This window comes from Sturnus vulgaris, chromosome 3, assembly GCF_052056855.1.
Source record: "Sturnus vulgaris isolate bStuVul1 chromosome 3, bStuVul1.hap1, whole genome shotgun sequence".
Classification (NCBI taxonomy): domain Eukaryota; kingdom Metazoa; phylum Chordata; class Aves; order Passeriformes; family Sturnidae; genus Sturnus; species Sturnus vulgaris.
The window spans coordinates 95,278,807-95,297,256 of NC_142245.1; the positions used below are offsets into that span (position 1 = coordinate 95,278,807).

At 41.8% G+C, this 18,450-nt stretch overlaps 2 protein-coding genes across 18 annotated transcripts in view; one reads left to right on the forward strand and one right to left on the reverse strand.

Annotated features, from left to right (window-relative positions):
- Positions 1–285, reverse strand: part of DLGAP2 (DLG associated protein 2) — a 454,715-nt gene extending 454,430 nt beyond the window's left edge. For 2 of the 3 annotated variants that reach the window (XM_088162319.1, XM_088162314.1), the window contains exon 1: positions 164–214. In XM_088162319.1, the coding sequence (XP_088018445.1) occupies positions 164–181 (18 nt within the window). In that variant the 5' untranslated portion in view covers positions 182–214. Of the gene's footprint in view, positions 1–163 lie in introns of all 3 variants that reach the window. The other variant, XM_088162316.1, reaches the window with a different exon arrangement.
- A 238-nt stretch (positions 286–523) lies between these two features.
- ERICH1 (glutamate rich 1) overlaps positions 524–18,450 on the forward strand; it is a 90,265-nt gene continuing 72,338 nt past the window's right edge. For 13 of the 15 annotated variants that reach the window (XR_015802690.1, XR_015802693.1, XR_015802692.1 and 10 more), the window contains exons 1-2: positions 528–612; positions 15,664–15,849. Coding sequence is in view for 1 of the 15 variants with exons in the window: in XM_014869535.2 (XP_014725021.2) it covers positions 591–612; positions 15,664–15,849 (208 nt within the window). In the remaining 14 variants the exon portion in view is untranslated. Of the gene's footprint in view, positions 613–15,663; positions 15,850–18,450 lie in introns of all 15 variants that reach the window. The other 2 variants (XR_001402577.2, XR_015802702.1) reach the window with 2 other exon arrangements.

Below are 18,450 nucleotides of genomic sequence, written 5' to 3' on the forward strand. Positions count from 1 at the left end.
CCCAGGCGCTCGTCCCCGACGGTGCGGTCCCTGCGGAACCGGCACCTGCCCGTTCCCTCCGCCGCTTCTGCGGAGGCGCCCCGCGAGCAGCCCGGCGCGCCAGCCGCCCCGACGGCGGCCCCTTCCCTGTCCCCCCGCTCCCTTACCTCCCCTCCCTCCCTACCTTTTTCAGCGCTGACATTCTAGTGCATTATTAACGCGGCGGTGCGGGCTGCGGCGGGTCAGGATTAAGGAGACGCCGGGAGCGGGAGCAGCGGCGCGCGCCCAGCGTCCCCCGGCGCCGCTCACCCGCCGGGGCCGCCGCGCGCCGCTCCCCTCGCGCCCCGCGCGCACCCCCGCCCTCGCTCCCGCGCGCGCGGCAGGGGCGCCCCCGCCGGCTCTGCGCAGCCGCGCGCCCCCTGCCGGAGCCCGCGGGCCTCGCGCCTGCTGGGGCGCGGCGGGAGGGGGCGGGGCCAACCGCAGCGCGAGTACGCCCTGCCGCGGCCTCCGCCAATGGCGGCGCTCAGCGCCGTGACCGACAGGCGCGGCGGCCAACAGGAAGGAGAGCGGGCGCAGGGCCGTGAGGGGTGTCCCGGAGGGGCCGCGGGGCCATGGCCGGGAGCAGGAGGAATGGTGAGGCCGCGCTGTGAGGGGCGGGGGGGGTGGTCGGTCGGTCGGTCCTGCCGTGTTGCTCCCGGGGCTGGTGACGGAGGGAGCCGGGGGGCGGCGGTGACGGCGCTGGACGCAGCTGCCCTCAGTCGAGGTGTGTTCCGGCCCGGGCGCACCGCGCTGCCGCGGGACTCGCTTGTTCCGCTCCTCGGCGCCCTTCCCGCGGGGGAAGTGGCGAGAAGCTGGGCGAGCCCGGCAGCGGGGGAGGCGGGTGGACAAAAGTGGCCTCGGCGGAGCCTGCCCGCCGCACGGGCGGGGCTCTGGGTGCGCGGGGCCGCGGAGCCTCCGGGCCGAGCCCTCCCGACCTCCTGTCCAGCCTCTGTGGCTCGGAGGGGCCGGGGCGGGTTCTACTACCGCGTATTCCTGCCTGGGGCTGGGGAGAGAGTAAATAAAATTTACTTCTCTAATCACGAAGTATTTTAAGATGAAACCTTTTTTCCTCATTGTGCACATACATGCGTACTTGCTTGTTGTTAGTGACCATCTGTTTGGCTTATTTAAAGTGAGTCAGCTCACTTCTGAAATAACTGTGGTACTGTGCTTGCAAAGAATAAAATAAAAGCCTTCTGCTGTCCAAGCACAGCTTCAGTCAATTCCGTTTATCTAAATGTTTTATAAGACACCGCATAGGAAGAACGCAATAATCAAAATACAGGTGTTCCATAAGTAATATCTCGTTCTTCAGGGATGTCGTGTAGAGCTGAATGTTTGCATCCTGTGCCTGGCTTTTGCGTTTTCAGACAGTTCCAGCATCCTGAAACTGGAATACTTCATGGAAGGATAACGATTTGAGGGTGAAGCTGATCAGCAAGAGTTAATTTTTAGGCTGTTTGCAGATGGACTGCAACTAGAGATCGTTTGAAGGAGGTATAAATACACAGCAGTGTTCTCTGTGGTTTAGATGCAGATTCGTTATGAGAAAGGGAGAAGGAGTAACTGTTTTACTTCTTCGCTTTGGGGATGTGAATTACAAATTGATGTTTTTCTGGAAGAAAGTGAATTAGGAAGAGTGAGTTCATGCACTTGTGAATGAATGCATGGCTCTAGAGTTTAGAATGGGGGAACTGAATTCTAAAGCTCTCAAACTGTTTAAAACTGAAGGTCAGATAAAGAGCTACTTGTTTTGGTAGTGTGTCAGAGAAAGCTAAAACGATCATGCTGAGTGTCTGACTTTACTGTGTAAAGTTGGAAACCATTCATGTTTTATTCAGCCACTCTAAGGAGCAATGACTTAAGATTGGGAAGAAAATACAGTGAGAAATACAAGGATGTCACATGCTCCCCTGGGAGGAAATAACAAAGAAGTTATGGAAGAGTTTAGAACCTCATCTGATCTGCCTCTGCAGCCCATAGCTTACGTGAAAACTGTTGACCTTCTATGGTGAAACTATATATATTTTTGGAAAAGACAGGTGTCCTATGAAAGAGCTGAGAAAGAATGTTTAGCTGCTTCTCTTTAAGGTTAGCTTTGCTCTTTTTCTGTAAGATTATGTTGAAGATACTGGCGACAGGTTTTTTTGTGCAATGCAAGTGAACAGTGAAACTTTCTATTTTGTCTGGAACTGGGCCATAATGCAGGATAAATAGCATGGTCAACAGCTTGTAGGTCGTGGGTCTAAATGTCAGTGAAGAGAATCTAAATAGTGAAAATCCAGTGGTGCAGGTAAGTGAAATCCACTTCACTTTGCCATGAAAGGATGCAGCAGAAGTAGTTGAGAAAGTGCTTTTTTTAATTTTTTTTTCTGAGTTTTGTGGGGCTTTTTGTTTTTTTGCTTGCTCTTGTACCAGTGACTCATGACAGGGCTAGAGGTACTACCGCTGTCATCCTGTGTGTTATCAACAAGGTATTGATCCTGTCTGGGACAGCTGAACTCCTAATTTGTTGCCATTAAACGTTGACAATTGCATCTTGAAAGCTTTGGACACAGCTCTTGAAAGTTTGTTCCATTCCAAAATAACACTGTCATAAAGGGTTGTATAGACAGTGATGTTCCAGCTGCTGAAGGGCAGAGTTTAGGTGTTGATGCAGGTGTTGTGTACATTATTGACTATAATTGCTAGTAAAAAGTGATAGAAAAGTTGTGCTGTACGAGGGATGATCTAGAGGGACAACAGGAGACTTTCTATTGGAGAGACTAAACTGGAAAGCAAATATAGACACTTGATAGACATCAGTGACAAATGATTTTAAATAGAGAATATTGCTTCAAGGAGTGCTACTTTCATCTCTCAGGTGACTTGGGTAGGATTATAATGGGCATTGAAATGAGATTGGAGTTCCTCTATTTTGGGATTTTTTGTTTTGCTGGGTTTTTAAATGGCCATATCACATAATAAACATAAATTCTTGCAGAAAAGCACACAATTTATTTCCTTTTTCTAGTTTTAGAGAAGCACTGATTGTTAGAGATCTTAAAGTTATTCAAATCCTTCTCTTATTTTTGTTTTTCAAACTCAACGTAATTTTTTGGCAAATACTTTGATGTTTTACTGGGAAAAAGATAGACACTTTTTTTTTTTTAAGTGGATATGTTTTCTTTCATCATACATGTTTATCAGTAAGGGAAATATTAATTGCAAATGGATTTTGATGCCTGCATTATTTTTTTTCTTCTGTGAGAAGCATCTTGCTCCCCCTAAATGTGACCAAATATTTATTACAGCTTACCAAGATGTAAATTCTGTTTGGATTGTAGTTGGCTAAATTACAAATAGCTGGGGTTTTGTGATTATATGTAGGAGTTACACTCGAGTAAGTGTACTTGACTCTGCCATTGAAACCTTTTATGGAAGGGGGAGAAAAAAGTTTTTGTTGCTGACCTTGGTGTTTTGCCTGAATGAGAAATGTAGTCAAGGAGAAAGACCAACAAGGTAATGAAAGAAGCAGAAATGGTACAATGACTTTATCTTCACACAGTCTGCAAGGGAAGCGCATGCTCAGAGAGTGGAGCCTGACATGATGTGGTCTTTAGGGTTCTGTGTTTTGTGTGGGTGGCTCTTTGGGGTTTTGGGTTTTTTTCTGGAGATGGAGTGTGTTAGTGTAGGGTTGGTTTGTTCTTAGGAGGTTGAAGCAATTCTTATGTACTTAGCATTGAGATAGGATGGTCCACAAATGGTAGGGTGAGACTTTTTAAACATGTAAGGATATATGTAGGAGCAGGTGTCTAAACTTGTGTTATTTACTAAAAGTGGTGAAGGTGGTGGTGTGTGCCATTAAGGTGTGTCTGTCTGTAGTTGCCTTTTTAAACATTCAGTGTGTAACACCTTTCACTCAACACTAGGTTTGCTCTTGTTGTAAAATAGATTTCTGGAATCTATTACCTCATAGCAAAGCTGCTCACATACTCACCTGCTACTGGGATGAGGGAATCAGAAAAGTGAGAAAACTCACTTGGTTGAGACAAAGACAGTTTAATAGGTATCCACACAAGCAAAGCAAAAGAAGGAGTTCATTCGCCACTTCCCATGGGCTGGCAGGTGTTTTTCTACAGAAAAGCGGTGCTCCAGTACTTGTAATGGTGACTTGAGAAGACAGACACCATCACTTTGAGCATTCCCCCCTTCCTTCCTTCCCCCAGCTTTATATGCTGAGTATGTCAACATATGGTTTGGAATATCTCTTGAGTCAGCTGCTCCAGATGTGACCCCCTGCCCAATTCCTGGTGTACTTCCAGCCTTCTTCACTTGTGTGGTAGGGAACAGAAAGGGCTGTAAGACTGCTCAGCAATAATGAAAACATCCTTGTATTATCAACGCTGTTTCAGCACAAATCCAAAACACAGTCCCGTACCAGCTACTATGAAGAAAATTAACACCATCCCAGCTAAAACCAGCACAGATTGTTATGGCAATATGTGGTTTCTTACGTTTTCAGTTGTGTTTAGTTCAAAAGGTTGAAAACTGTTCTCAAGACGTTTGGATTTCTATGGGTTGCCTAATGACTTAAGTTAAAACTCCATATATGTCTAGAAAGAAAAAAATTCAGCTGCATTGGAATTTATGAAACTTTTTGTGATGTTTGTGTAAAATTGATTTCTGTTATATGTATAAATATAGGGATGCTTGCAGAAGTTGCTTGGTATTGTTATAATCTGATATTGAAATCACTGCAAAGGGTGATATATTTACTCTTTGAAGAAAGCTATGTAGAAAGTCAATTAAATTTATATTTTTTATAATACGACCTTATGAAGACTCCTTTTGAATAACACTTAATACACAGTCTTGTTGGACTTTTGTTTGTGCTCAGTTATACTACAGCTGCCAGTTTCATGGTTTGTTTTTTAAATACTATACAAGACATATTGACCTTTTAGCTTGCTGCTTCTCATGTGAAACTGTCTGTTTAAAATTTGCAAATTGTTTCTCTTCGGTAATTTGAACTCAGAATAAGTTGTGGTTTTTGTATTTTCCTTTTTGATCTTTACTCTTTTTAGCTAGTTTGATGTCTTTTTTCCATATTACTACTATCATTTACCATAGTATATAACTTTAGCCCATGCGTGGCATAGTTCATTCTTCACTTTTAGCCATATGCTCTTTGCATCCAGATTTAGGTTGAAGTAGGATTTAAACTTTCTGAAACTTTACACCTGTGTTGGCAGCAGATTGGTCTTAGTAAGCAGTGATAAGTGCAGAGCCTTCCCTTGCCCAAATCTGTCCAGAAGAGAGAGGAGACAAATCTCACAGAATTACAGAATACACTGAGTTGGAAGGGAGCACAAGAATCATTGGAGTCCAGTTCCTGTCCCTGCACAGCACCATCCCCAAGAGTCACACCATGTGCCCAAGAGCACTGTCCAAATGCTCCTTGATCTCTGTCAGGCTTGGTGCTGTGACCATTTCCCTGGGGAGCTGTTTCAGTGCCCAGCCACTCTCTGGATGAAGAACCTTTTCCTGATACCCAACCTAAACCTGCCCTGACACAGCTTCAGGCCATTCCCTCAGGTCCTGTCACTGTCACCACAGAGCAGAGATCAGGGTCTGTCCCTCCTCTTCCTCTCACAAGAAGCTGTAACTGCACTGAAGTTTCCTCTCAGTCTCCTCCAGGCTGAACAGACCCAGTGCCCTCCACAGCTCCTCACACGGCTTCCCCTCAATGCCTTCACCTTCTTTGTAGGTCTCTTTTGGATACTGTCTAACTGCTGTGTGCTGCTTTCTTATATTGCAGCACTCAAAACTGCACTCAGCATTTGAGATGGGGCTGCAGCAGTGCAGAGCGGGACAGTCCCCTCTCTTGCCCAGCTGTGCCTGATGCCCTCCTGGCTGCCAGGGCACTGCTGGCAGTCTTGTGCTACTCTAGTTTACAGCTGGCTCAACTCACTGGCCAGAATTATGATTATTATTAATAATAATATTCACCAAAGTTGAACTTTAGTAAGGGTGTATGAGATACCTTTGGATGTTTTCAGTGAGGTCTGTTTGGTTGTGCCAAGTAAGAAAAAGATAATGATGCAGTATAAGAAACATATATCAAATTTTGCAGAAGATAGTATGCACAAATTGAAACAATAGTGAAGATGCTCTGTTTTCCCAGGAGTGCAGTAGCAATAGACATTTTGCAGGGTTTCAGTACAAGGCAGACAGGGTTCTTAGGAACAGTGGAACAAAATCCCGGTGTTCCCATTGTGGTTATGTAGCTTCATATCATCTTTGTCATGTCAAGTTTATTAGATGTCTAGGAGCTTGTGGTTGCAATTAAGGTGGCCTACTGACAGAGCTCTGAAACCTTTGTTGAGACAGGATGGCAGGATCTATTAGTCAGATTCTTGTTGAGCTACGCGGTCATGTAGAATTTGCTGACAGATGTAACACCACTCTTACTGATTTGAAACTGCAGTGTTTGAGAGACCATGCTTGGCCTAGCTGAATAAGTTTCTTCTAAGCTAAGAAGAGAAAATAAATGTTGGCTTTTTCTAGCAGTAAGTTACTGTTTTGTATCTGAAATTACTAGGAGCTGTGTTAGTCAGGTCAATCTCTCTTTGTAATAACTGCTTAATTTAGATAAATACGGGGTGTTTAATCACTATATTCTTTTCTTTTCCTGCCTTTCAATCCTAATGATATATGCCATATGCTTAAATAAACTGCAGCTGTTCAAAAGTTGTCTCACAGACAGGAGAATTCTGTATTACTGAGTTTTAGACTAAAAAGTGGGTTTCCATGTGCTATAAAAAGTAATGCTAAGTAAAAAGATAAATGGAAACATATTTTCTCAACTACTATCTTAGAGCACAAAACTGGATTTTTTTTCCACTGTGGTTCTCAAACCTGTAATAAAGAGTAAGACAGGTGTAAAATTAGGGCAATTAGCATCTGAATTTTTTGTCTAATGGAATGTTGAAGACTAATAGATGCTGTTTCAGTGAGAATAATATCAATGGTCTTGAGACAAACCTTGATATCATTAAGTTACTATTACACAATAGATATAAAATGATAACATCCTCATTTCTTGTGCAGCTCCCTGTGACATTTTGGTTAGCAACCAGACTGAGATGCAGCTGATACCTAGTAGTTCAAGCACAGAATTCACGTGACCTTGGATACAACTATATCCTTACATTATTTCATTCCCAAATAGTACATGTGGGTTCTTTTCACCATTAAATATGTAATAATATCTTTAGCAGTTAAAATATCTGTTATGTGTAATGTCAATGAGACCAGCTGTAAAATTCTAAAGAGAACCATTCCCACATTGTGTAGACATCCTGTGAAGAACTGTACAAACTTTTCCCTTTAAGATGTCACTGAAGTTTTGTGTCTTGTAGAACTAAAAGACTATCTGAGGAGCTAATCAAGTTTAAAATAACCAGTTTGTGATATGAGCATTTCACCATGGTATTTCTACTCAGTCTCAGTTTTAGAGATTTGTAGCTCAAAAACAATGCCAAAGAAACCTCACAAAAACCAAGCAACTCACCACTGCTTGTGGGAGAAATGGGATGAACAGCCTTTGTTAAAAAAAAAAAAAAGTGCTCTCTTGATGAAGGCAGATAGTTAAAAGTAAGGTGTATGAGGCTGAGAGACTGCTTTCCAGGTCAAAAGAGAGTTCAGAATCAAGGTTTCTAACCTGTAGGCAGATCTCCAATGGGAAACATATTCCTGTATAAGGTAGGATTCTTTAACCTAGTAAGGAGAGGAAGAAAAAGGTCCAATGCTGAAAACAGTCAAGTTTTTCAAATCTGAATAGCAAACATGGTCTGTGTGTATGTGTCTTATGCCAAAGGCAGTTAGGCACTGGAAGCAAACTCAATATGAGCTGTGGAGTTCCTCTAGAGTCTTTTGATACATATTAAAAGTATTGAGATACAAGTTTTTGGGTCTCAGTGTAAGTAGGTATGTAAAATTATTTCTTGTAGTCATTCAGACAAGATGGAGTAGTACATTTTCTGGCCTTAAGATGCAAGTGAATTCTATCCTGAAATATGAAGCTGAAAAATTACTTGGTGTCTGCCTCAAGAAAGCATGTAATAAAATAGCAGTGCTGTTTGGAAGGAAGGACTATAAATTCATAGATAGATGTGATTGAGTCTGAAGTATGAAGACTGAAGTTGTAGTCGATGATCTGCTGAATGGCTTCCAGTTTGACTAAACACAAGATCTTGTAAACTGTTAGCTTCTGCGTTTGCCTACAAGTGCCTCTTGAAAGAGACAGTCAGCTTCAGCCTGAATTTTCTGCTGCAGATCTTGCAGCCCTTGCTTTTTTATCCTTTTTTTATCCTTTAGCTAGTGTTGTAAGAGCCTGTTACCATAGCTTCGCCTGCAGGATAAGGACTGCTTGCAGACTGGGAACACAAAGCAAAATACTGTATCCGTTCCTGTGTACATAAAACTGTACTTTGATCACAGCTAGGATTCTGCATATTTTTTCCCTCAGTTGGAAAGATCAATTTTGTTATTCCCATGACACTGCTACAATGCTTTGCTTTGGTTTGCATGCACTATCTATGGTGAAATGGAAATACGTCACTCTTGGCAAAACCTTGCTGATAGCAAGAAAATCGCATTTTCTTCTTTGTCCCGACTTGAACAAGAGCATCCCTTCTTAGATGTTAGATATACCTTTTAGATGATCTGAACTGTCAAGCTACACAGAATGTAATTGCATATCACTGCATTGTTCTTTTTCTCATATCCCTGCGTAGCTTGAATGTTTTTGGTAAAAATGAGGGGGAGTGAGAAAACGATACCCTGTTCAGGTGCCATGGAACGTTTTGTAGTGATTTATTTCTCTCTTTTTTTCTTGATTTTAGCCTTTTAGTAGTTGCTGAACTGGTATCCCATGATGATTGGAGGTTTTTGTCGTTTTCTGAGGTCGGTGTGTATATGTGTGTGTGTGGCCTTCACTTGCATTGGGAAGTTTAGGTCAAGGTTAATAAATTTAATTATCCTTGGAGGTTCTGTGTATTGATTTCCATTTACTCTAACAGGGGCCTGTACTCAGCGCACCATCATCTCTACTGAGTACATCTTGGGCACCCAGAGGCTCATTGGCAGAATTGGTGTCTTGTGTACATGAGGTCTCTGGAGTGATATCTAATCTGCAGGCAAAACAGGATATGCCATCAGGCGTCGTAACTTCAGACTGAATTTTGCCCTGGTGGTGAAATGCAAACTGAATGCTTTTGTCTTTGTGAGGCTTGCAGAGTCATGACCAGAGAATCACCGTGTTAGGACAAATAAACACAGAGCGAGGACCTTTGTTCATCAGTTTGGCCAGCTGAGCAACTCCTTTCAGAAAGAATCTAGAAGACTCAAACTATGAAACCAGCCTGTATGGTTAAAGGAAAAGTAAGTTTTGTGAAGAATGGTTTAAGGGAATGAACAGCTCCTGGCCTCAAGTTATCATCGGTCTCCCACCTGCTATCTGGTAAGAATAGCAGTCTAGCTAACATTTTCTGTCTATAGCAGTCCTATAAAATGTTTTTACACTCCATTGCTCTGGGTCTTGATAAACACAGTCATCTCTTTTTCAAGAGTCACTCTTTTTCAGGTGATTCCCTTGAGGATCTCTAGTCAAGAGTGTCCAGCCGTGATTAGGGAAGAGGAGATGATCCATGCAATGAGATTGTTACACCCAACTAGGCAAGGCCTTCTGGAATTTGCTCTAGTTGATCCTGCTTTGAGCTTTGGGATTAGACTGGGTGGTGTCTGGAGGTCCCTTCCAAATTTAACAGTTCTGTGATTTTTATGATCATGTTGTAAAGTAATTGTCCTGTTGTGACCTTCATAGGAGATGTGGTACTTGCATGATAAAAGAGACTTCAAGGACTTAAATTCATTTGAATATTGGAGAGCAATTCTTCACTAACAGAGATGAACTGAACATTTTAATGAAGCCTTGTCCATATGTTCTGCATGAGGATTATCATTCTGTCTGCTCTTTCCGTCCTTTTCCAGTCTGCTGTACTATCTTTCCTTCTGCTGTAGCAGAAATAGCATATTAGCACATCTTGCTCATGGGGTGATTTCAGAAGAAGTTCCTGATTCTTCCCTTTTTGGAAAGCTTCTGTTTGTAAAAGAGACAAAGAGACCAAGTAGGACAACTTGCAAGCTTCACAGCGTTCAGTGCTCCCAATGCCACTTTACTTTGCTCTTGCTGCCCATCGTTGACTTAAGTAGGCAGGAGACAACCAAATGAGAAGTGTGGTGGGGGTACTTACAGTATGGATAGCAAGTAGCCAAAAGTATGTGGCAAGCATTCTCCCCAGAAATGTTTTTGAGGAAGCTGTCACTGCACAGGAACATTTCTGATGTTGTTCAGAATGTAATTTGTTTAGTTCTTCAGCATGCTTTTGTTACGGTCTCTAGTCGTGAGTTTTAAGTCATGCTAAATTCTCTTTCCAGCCCCAGATTATTTATAAATCTGCAGTGCTCTTTCAGTGTGTTTGTGGATAGTCTGCCTATGGATGTCGTATGAATTCAGTCAAGGTGTCATTTTAATACATAGGTGCCAAAAATGCATTTATTTGAAGGAGGCTTCTTATTGTTCTTGCAAAATTAGTAGTAGAAAGATCATGGATGTTCACAATTTATATCAGTAGCCAGCATGTGTTCTGCATTGTATTTCTTGGAGTTACACTTTGCTTTCTTTATGTGATGTCAAACTGTAGAGACCAAGTGTTTTTTTCATTTTTCTGCTGTATTTGTACTTTACTATTTCCAGACACGAGTTGTCAAGAATCAGCCATGGTACTAGTTTGGTACCTATTGCAGCTTGTTCTCATATCTGAAAATACTGGCTCCTTTTTGTCACTGAGGAATTCCTGGAAAGTCAAGTGTTACGATGTTGCTTCAGCTCATTGCACAGTAGGATTATTTTAATAGTGCTGCATGTTTTCAGCTGGAAAGGGATTTTTTTTTCTTTTAAAATTAAATGAAAAGCTTAAATCAGAATCAAAAGACCACATGAACCTGTACAGTTCTTCCATCAGTTATGTTGACAGGAAAACATCATCAAGAAATAACCGTGTGGTTACTAAACTTATTATGCTATGGCTATGGTGAGAGTAAGTCTTACTCCATTTTGAAACTCTATTAGGTAAGACACATTTCTGATAGTAGATATTTTTGCTTAAATTTTCTTTATTGTTAATTTTCTGTTAAGAGGTAATTATTTTTAAGGATCTGAGCAGTTCTTACCAAATGGACTGATCTCTGAGCTGAATAGTACCAGAGACATCAGGTTAAGGACAGGTTTTCAATAGGTTAGAACTGCTCTATAGCATCAGGCAGGACCATTCTTCTGTGGTTGAGCCAATGCTTATGGAAATCACACGATACCTTTTTTCCAAGTAATTGCAGCGATAAAATCCTCTGGAAAGAGCTTCCTTTGTCATCTGAAAAATGTTTTGGTAGCTCAGTTCTGAGACTTAACTGCAAAGCAGAGTGCTGCTTTGGAGCATGTAAAGCTGCTGAGGATGGCAGAATGGGTATTCCTCAGAGCTTAATTTCTTTGTTCACTTATACTGAGGACCACTTTGTTCAAAAGGTTTTGGGCTGCAGGCAGATTTTTTTTTTTACTCAGACTAGAATATGCCTAGGATTCCAAATAGTTCAAAATAAGTCAGTCAGTTTGTTCAGCACTTTGGCAATTCTGTGGATACTAACCAAATCCGCAGATTACACGGGTACAAAACTGGGAGGAGCTGTTGACTTCCTTTAGAGCAGGGAGACCCTGCAGAGAGACCTCAACAGATCAGAGGGTTGGGCAATCACCAACCATAAGAAGTTGAACAAGTGCTGGATTCTGCACCTGGCATGGGGCAGCCCTTTCTTTACAGACTGGAGAACGAGATTCTAGAAAGCAGTGCCTTGGAAAGGGACCTGGTAGTCCTGGTCAATGGCAAGTTGAACATGAGCCAACAGTGCCCTGGCAGCCAGGAGGGCCAATCCTGTTCTGGGGGCCATCAGGCACAGCATTGCCAGCCAGACAAGGGAGGGATTGTCCCACTCTGTTCTGAGCTGGGGCAGCCTCACTCAGGTGCTGGAGGCAATTTTGGACACCACAGTATAGGAAAGATGTTAAGCTATTTGCATCCAAAAGACCCCTACAAAGACAGTGAAGGGGCTTGAGGGGAAGCTGCATGAGAAGCAGCTGAGGGCACTTGGTCTGTTCAGCCTGGAGGAGACTGAAGGGACACTTCATTGCAGTTACAGCTTCTCGTGGGGGGAAGAGGAGGGGCAGGCACTGATGTGATGACCAGTGAAAGGACCCAGGGGATGGCCTGAAGTTGTGTCAGGTGAGGTTTAGGTTGTATATTGGAAAGTGATTCTTCATCCAGATGGAGGTTGGGCACTGGAACAGGCTCCCCAGGGAAGTGGTCACAAGCATCAAGCCTGACAGAGCTCAGGAATCGTTTAGACAGTGCTCTTGGGCTCACAATATGACTTGAGGATGGTCCTGTGCAAGGACAGGAGCTGGACTTGGTGATCCATGTGGGTTCCTTTCAGCTCACCTGATTCTGTGATTCTTCATTCACCTGAGGAAGGTGAACTGCTTGCATTCATCGTTTCCTGCTGTCTTCAGAAGGCTTGAAATACATCAGGTTTAAAATGAGGACTTTATAAGGTCTAAGTGTCAACACTGCTCACTTCTGTTTTGTTATGGTTATTAAAAATTACTGGTTATCTTAAGAGATGACTTGTGTCAATGCTGAGATGCTCTGACACAGCTGTGAAAACTTTGGAGGCAGTAAGGAACTCACTCACTCCACACCTTGCTGCTTTTTCCAGTGTCTACTGAAAACTCCAGCCAAGTGAATGTAGCTTTGGTGAATCTGTTATTGTCCCTGATCTAGATACTTCTTTCTGAGCAAGAGATTTTTATCAAAGGCTAACCTCTCCTCAGTGTTCATATCCTCTGAGGCAGGCATTCTGTCAGCTTGCTTTCTCAAGCAAAGGTGTTAAAGATGGGGAGTACTCCCCACAGGAATAGAAGGAATGAATGTTTCACAGCAGGTCCCATCTTGTTTTTTGAAATAGTGCTATTGTGTGTATGAGTATAGTCCCTCAGTTTGTAAAATGGAAAGGAAAAGGTGATGTAATTTGGGGGGGAGATGAATAGGGAAATCAGAATTCAAGATGGGGAGCATAAAATCCCGTGTAGTTATGAGGAGGCTGCTCTTCTCAGCAGATTTGGAGATGTATTTGCATATCTAGATTTATCAGTATGTCAATGATCATTTGCTTTGGAAGAATAGTTCTCTCAGTACAAGTGCTTGAATGTTAATCTGTGTACTGGTTATGTGCTAGAGTTAATTTTCTTCACAACAGCTCCTGTGGTGATGTGTTTTCTGTATTTGTGGTGAAAACAGTTTGGATGACTCAGGCATCTTTTTGTTACTGTTGAGCAGTGCTTACATGGAGTCAAGGTCTTTTCTGCTCCTCACCCCACCCCACCAGCGAGGAGGCTGGGAGTGCACAAGGAATTGGGGCAGCTCATCCCACCTGACCCAAGGGGTATCCCACACCATATGGTGTCATACTCAGCATACAGAGCTGGAAGAAGAAGGAGGAAGTGGAGCATGTTTTTCTTCCCAAGTCAACATTGTATGTGATGGAGCCCTGCATTCCTGGGGATGACTGAACACTGCCTGCCTATGGGAAGTGATGAATGGAGTTCCATGCTTTGCTTGTGTGCATGACTTTTGCTTTATCTATTACCATGAATGGTCTCAATCCTATCTTTCTGATTGTTTTCCCCATTCCATGTGGGGAGAAGCGAGCAAGCAGCTGGGTTGGACTTGGCTGCCTATTGGCATTAAACTGTGACTCTTAGTAATGGTTGTACTGTAGTTTATTAAAATGCTGTAGTGTTAGTAGCAGCTCCTGGGGAAAGGATTCAGGATAAACCTCTTGGATAACTTGCTTTTGAGTCAGAGGTCTGCAAAAGGCAGTTAACTTTGTCTCATTACACTGGTTATTTCCTTCTGCTTTCTTCAGTTGAGGAAAGCTGTTGGTAACTCACTAGGTGTATTGGAAATGGTAGATTCCGTGACCCCTGCAATGTCCTGTGGTCTGGTCCCTCTCCCCTCTGGCTGTGCCCAGTTGGCCGGGATCCAATTCCCCTGCCCCCTTACAGACCCTAGAAAAGACCTGTGCCCCCTGACCTCGCCCTCTTTTCCTGGAGGACCACAAGAAATATACCTCAGATTCTCCCCAGAGGGGAAAGAGCCTCTTCTGTTATCTTTTATTCACGTCCATGTAGTGGATCCCAGAGGCTTCTTCCTAACATCTGAGCAAGTTGGGAACGAGGGTGAAGTCTCAGGGAAGCTACAGAAAGCAATTGTGGATTTTTGTTTTTCTAGCTGTAGACTAACCCGGCAAGGGAACCTTATGAAAATGCAGTCACTTGTTTATGTCCATGTGGAAACTGTAATCATAGCCCTTAACAAAGCATCCTCTCACACAGTTAGGCATTTCCATGAGAAAGCATAGTTGCCAAGGTACACTGGAGGTCCAGTTTGTCTATCAAGGACTGTTGGTTCCAGGATGAAGGGTTTTTTCAGTTGTGAAGTAATTTATTGGCAAGTAATGTGATGATAAAATGTTTTTCTGCTAAGCTGCGCTGGGATGCATTCTTCTTACAACAATTTAAGTTCTTTTCTCTTGGCAGAATTATTTTATTATTAATCTGCAGCAGGTTGCCTGTGTAGTGTCCACAGAATGTATATTAAATTTGAAGTTGCAGCTTAGGTAACATTTTTCTCCAAATATCTCTTTTCCCACCCCCACATACCGCAATATTGCCTTGACTGCATAGAATTCATGAAACTAGAGATGTTGCTTTGCAATGGATAAAAACTTATTGTAATACTTTATAGTTTAGTGTAATGTCTTTTTAAGTTATTGAAGCATGCATGTATATGTAAAAAAGATAATGGTTTTGTTAATGAGTAGATTATTTGCATATATTTCTTTAATAAAATGGTACTTGGTTTTGACTAACTTGTAGCAGATTGTCAGTGTCGTCAGAAATGGGCCCATAAGAAGAAGAGGCGTATAAGAATACTGATAATTCTGTAGAAATAACTGGCTACCATGTGTTTCTGCTGCTGTCTACTTCTAGTTTTTCTGTGTGATTAAATCATTGTAGCTTACTGATTTTAATGAGTAATTCAATTGTGGTGTCTCTGTGCCAGAAGAGACCTGCATTTTGAGCAGCCTTATGACACTTACATAGGAAGATTCTTGTTTTAAAAATTAATATGTGTTTAGTCTGTAAAGGTACTGTTAATTTATTGCCAAAATGTCGTCAAACAGAAGACTTTAAATGTAACCTTGCTAGTGAACTCTGTTTTTTAAAGCTGTTTTTCTGATTCAAGTTTTGAACTTAAATATATATATTTTTGGTTTTACCTGTGAGAGTTAGAGACTACTCAAAACAGAGTTCCATGCAATATGAGGGAAACTCTCTCATATCAATTAGTTGTTGGGTTTTCTGAAGTCTTAAAGTATTTTTAAACCACTGCATTTCTTCCTGTTAAAGAAAGTTTTCTTACTCTGCAGTATTCTTGGCAAAATTACTGAAGCGACTCTATGGTGAAACTTCATCATCTTCTCTTGTTCATTCCTCAAGTAGAGAAGAGGAGGTGATTCTTGGATCAAAATCTAAAGAAAAGAACTCGGATAATGTTCAGTTTTCATCAGCAGATGCTAGCACATCAACTAATACACACTGTGAATCGCTTCAAGGTGAGACTGTGTTGTCATTTTTCTGATAATATGCTTTTAAATATAGCTGCTTTATTTCAGAAATAGTATGTCATTTTTTTAATCTCTTGATACCAACAGATGAATTTGAGTACGAGTGCTAGTGGTACTTAATACCTGGAACATTTGAGGTCCTTTGAAAGTGAAGAAATAGTCTTGGTGTATATGCATGGATGCAGCATTTTGCAATATCAAATATGAAAGTTCAGTGTAAGCTGTAACTCTCTGATACAATGTCTCTTAAATAGTGATAAAATGGCTTTTACTGGTATAGCTCTGCTCAGCTGTTGAGACATACAGATGAAGATTGCTGGGAATACATGATTCTGCCCTCGTGCTGCAACAGAAACCCCATGGGGATCACAAATCCAAAAGAAGGCAAATATTAATTCAGAGACTATGTTAGTCCCTTGAAAAAGAGCATTATGTTGTATATGTTTATGCAATGAGCATGGCATATGAATATTTGAACAGGTAAGTAAAAGTCCTTTTTTTTTCAAACAAGTTGTAGAATGTGAATGGTATGCCAAAAGATGGAGCTAGAAAATGAAGTAGCTGTGGTATTACTTGTGGGTAGAAGGCTCTGTGCACAAGTATAGAATGAGTGTGAATTGATTTGTATTCATCTAAAACCAGATTTTGCCATAACTAGAAGGCTGTTAAACTGGCTTGAAATAGAGAGGTATGTTTCACGAGAGTATAAAAAGTTTTCTCTGGGGGTGATGGTCATGCTTCTTACTTGCTCACAGGGAAGAACTGTTTGTGGATGTGGTCTAGGGCAGGAGAGTAATGTCCAGAAGGAAATGAGCAGAATGATTAGGAGGTTTAGAACTGTGTGCTACATAATTAACAGATGTTTGTCTTGTTCTGGGATCTCCTTGGTGGGATTAATGAGAGGGTTGGTCTGAATTGCAAAGGAGCTCTGAAGAGCTGGTTCAAGAACAACCTCTCAAAGAATAAGAATGGCTTATTTTGACATGCAGTAAACTAAGCAAATGTGGCACGATGCCTGTCTGAGCTCAGATAGGTCTGGAAGAGCAGCAAAGGGAAGGTGAAGGAAGGCTAGCTGGGACAAGGTAGGAACAGGAGCTGTGTCATCACTGTGGGAGCAGTCCCACAGTGCCTGGCAAAGAATAGCAGAACATCTGTTAACAGTAACCAGGTTGAATCGGCAGTCCAGTGACACTGGGCAGGTTAATAGTGACAAAGCAGATCTGAGGTCAAGCCAGTATGTCAAGTCTGTGTGTCAGTATGTGCATCAATTGGTCTGAAATATCCCTCTGGTCAGTTTGGGTCACCTGTCCCAGCCGTGTCTCCTCCCAGCTGTGTCTCCTTCCACTCACCCCCAACTTCCTCACCAGTGTGGCAGTACAAAGAGCAGGAAAGGCCTTGGCTCTGTGCAAGCCCTGCTCAGCAATAACAAAAACATCTCTGTATTATCAATCCTGTGTTCAGCACAAATCCAGAGCACAGCCCCATATCAGCCCCTGGGAAGAAAATTAACTCTACCCCAGCTAAAACTAGCACACCATTACTGTAATAGAAGGTTGCATGGAAATTTCAACTTCTGTAGTTCTATATGTTTTATACTCAGTTTGGTTTTCAAGATTATTACTTCTGGTACTTCTTTTGTGTATTCAGTAATGAAAAGCATATTTTCAGAAGGTTGATTAAACTTATTCTGTACAATGATATGTGATAGCATTGGGAATTAATGATTCTTTCAAAATAGGTAACAGGCTATTTATTTTCTCTGTGATAAAGGTGTGCTAATTATACGCAACTATGGAGTAATTTCTTAAGCTAAAACTATCTTCATTTGTAGTGAATCTATACCATTCCTTACAAATTAGAGCCTGGCAAAACTCCCACTGAAATGGGAGATGAGGGGGAGAATGTATTTGACCTTGTGATTTATAACTCCTCTGATTTGTTTATACCTGATTCCTAATACAATATTCTTCAGGGTAATGAAAGAAAAGCTTTTTATTCAGAATCATAATACAGGGAAAATATAGCTTATGGGATAGGAAACATGGAGTAAAAAGAACAGGTTTATATTTCAGATTTCCACAGCAGAGCAACAAGGCTGGTTTTGAAATTAACAGCAAACTATAACTGGGTTTGTTTTCTGTTGGAGGCATGCAAATGACACAGTAGTACAGAAAGGGTTCTGCCTTGATTCAAGTTCAACATATAAGTACTTAAAAAAGAAAAAAGAGCCTTGAGGTGAAAAACTCATAAGTAAAAAAGATAAATCAGTTACCCATCTGGGTACAACCATTCTTTTCTGGTTGTGATTTTATTTAATGACCTCTTGCATTTACATGTGGTGATTTTATAGCATTGGACACTGGAAGTGCATGTTTAGAGACAGGTAGAAAGTTTGAGCTATAAACTCTGTGGCCTTGGTGAAGGAAAAACATAAAAACATTGATTGAATTTTTTTATCACAAACTGTTTTAAGTAACTTCTTATTTACAGACCAGAGATTATGGTACACGACAGCTGATGATTTAAGTAACAGTAATCAAAGATGGCTATTTGAAAGCAACAATGGAAAATGAGGCAGCCTTTTTTTTT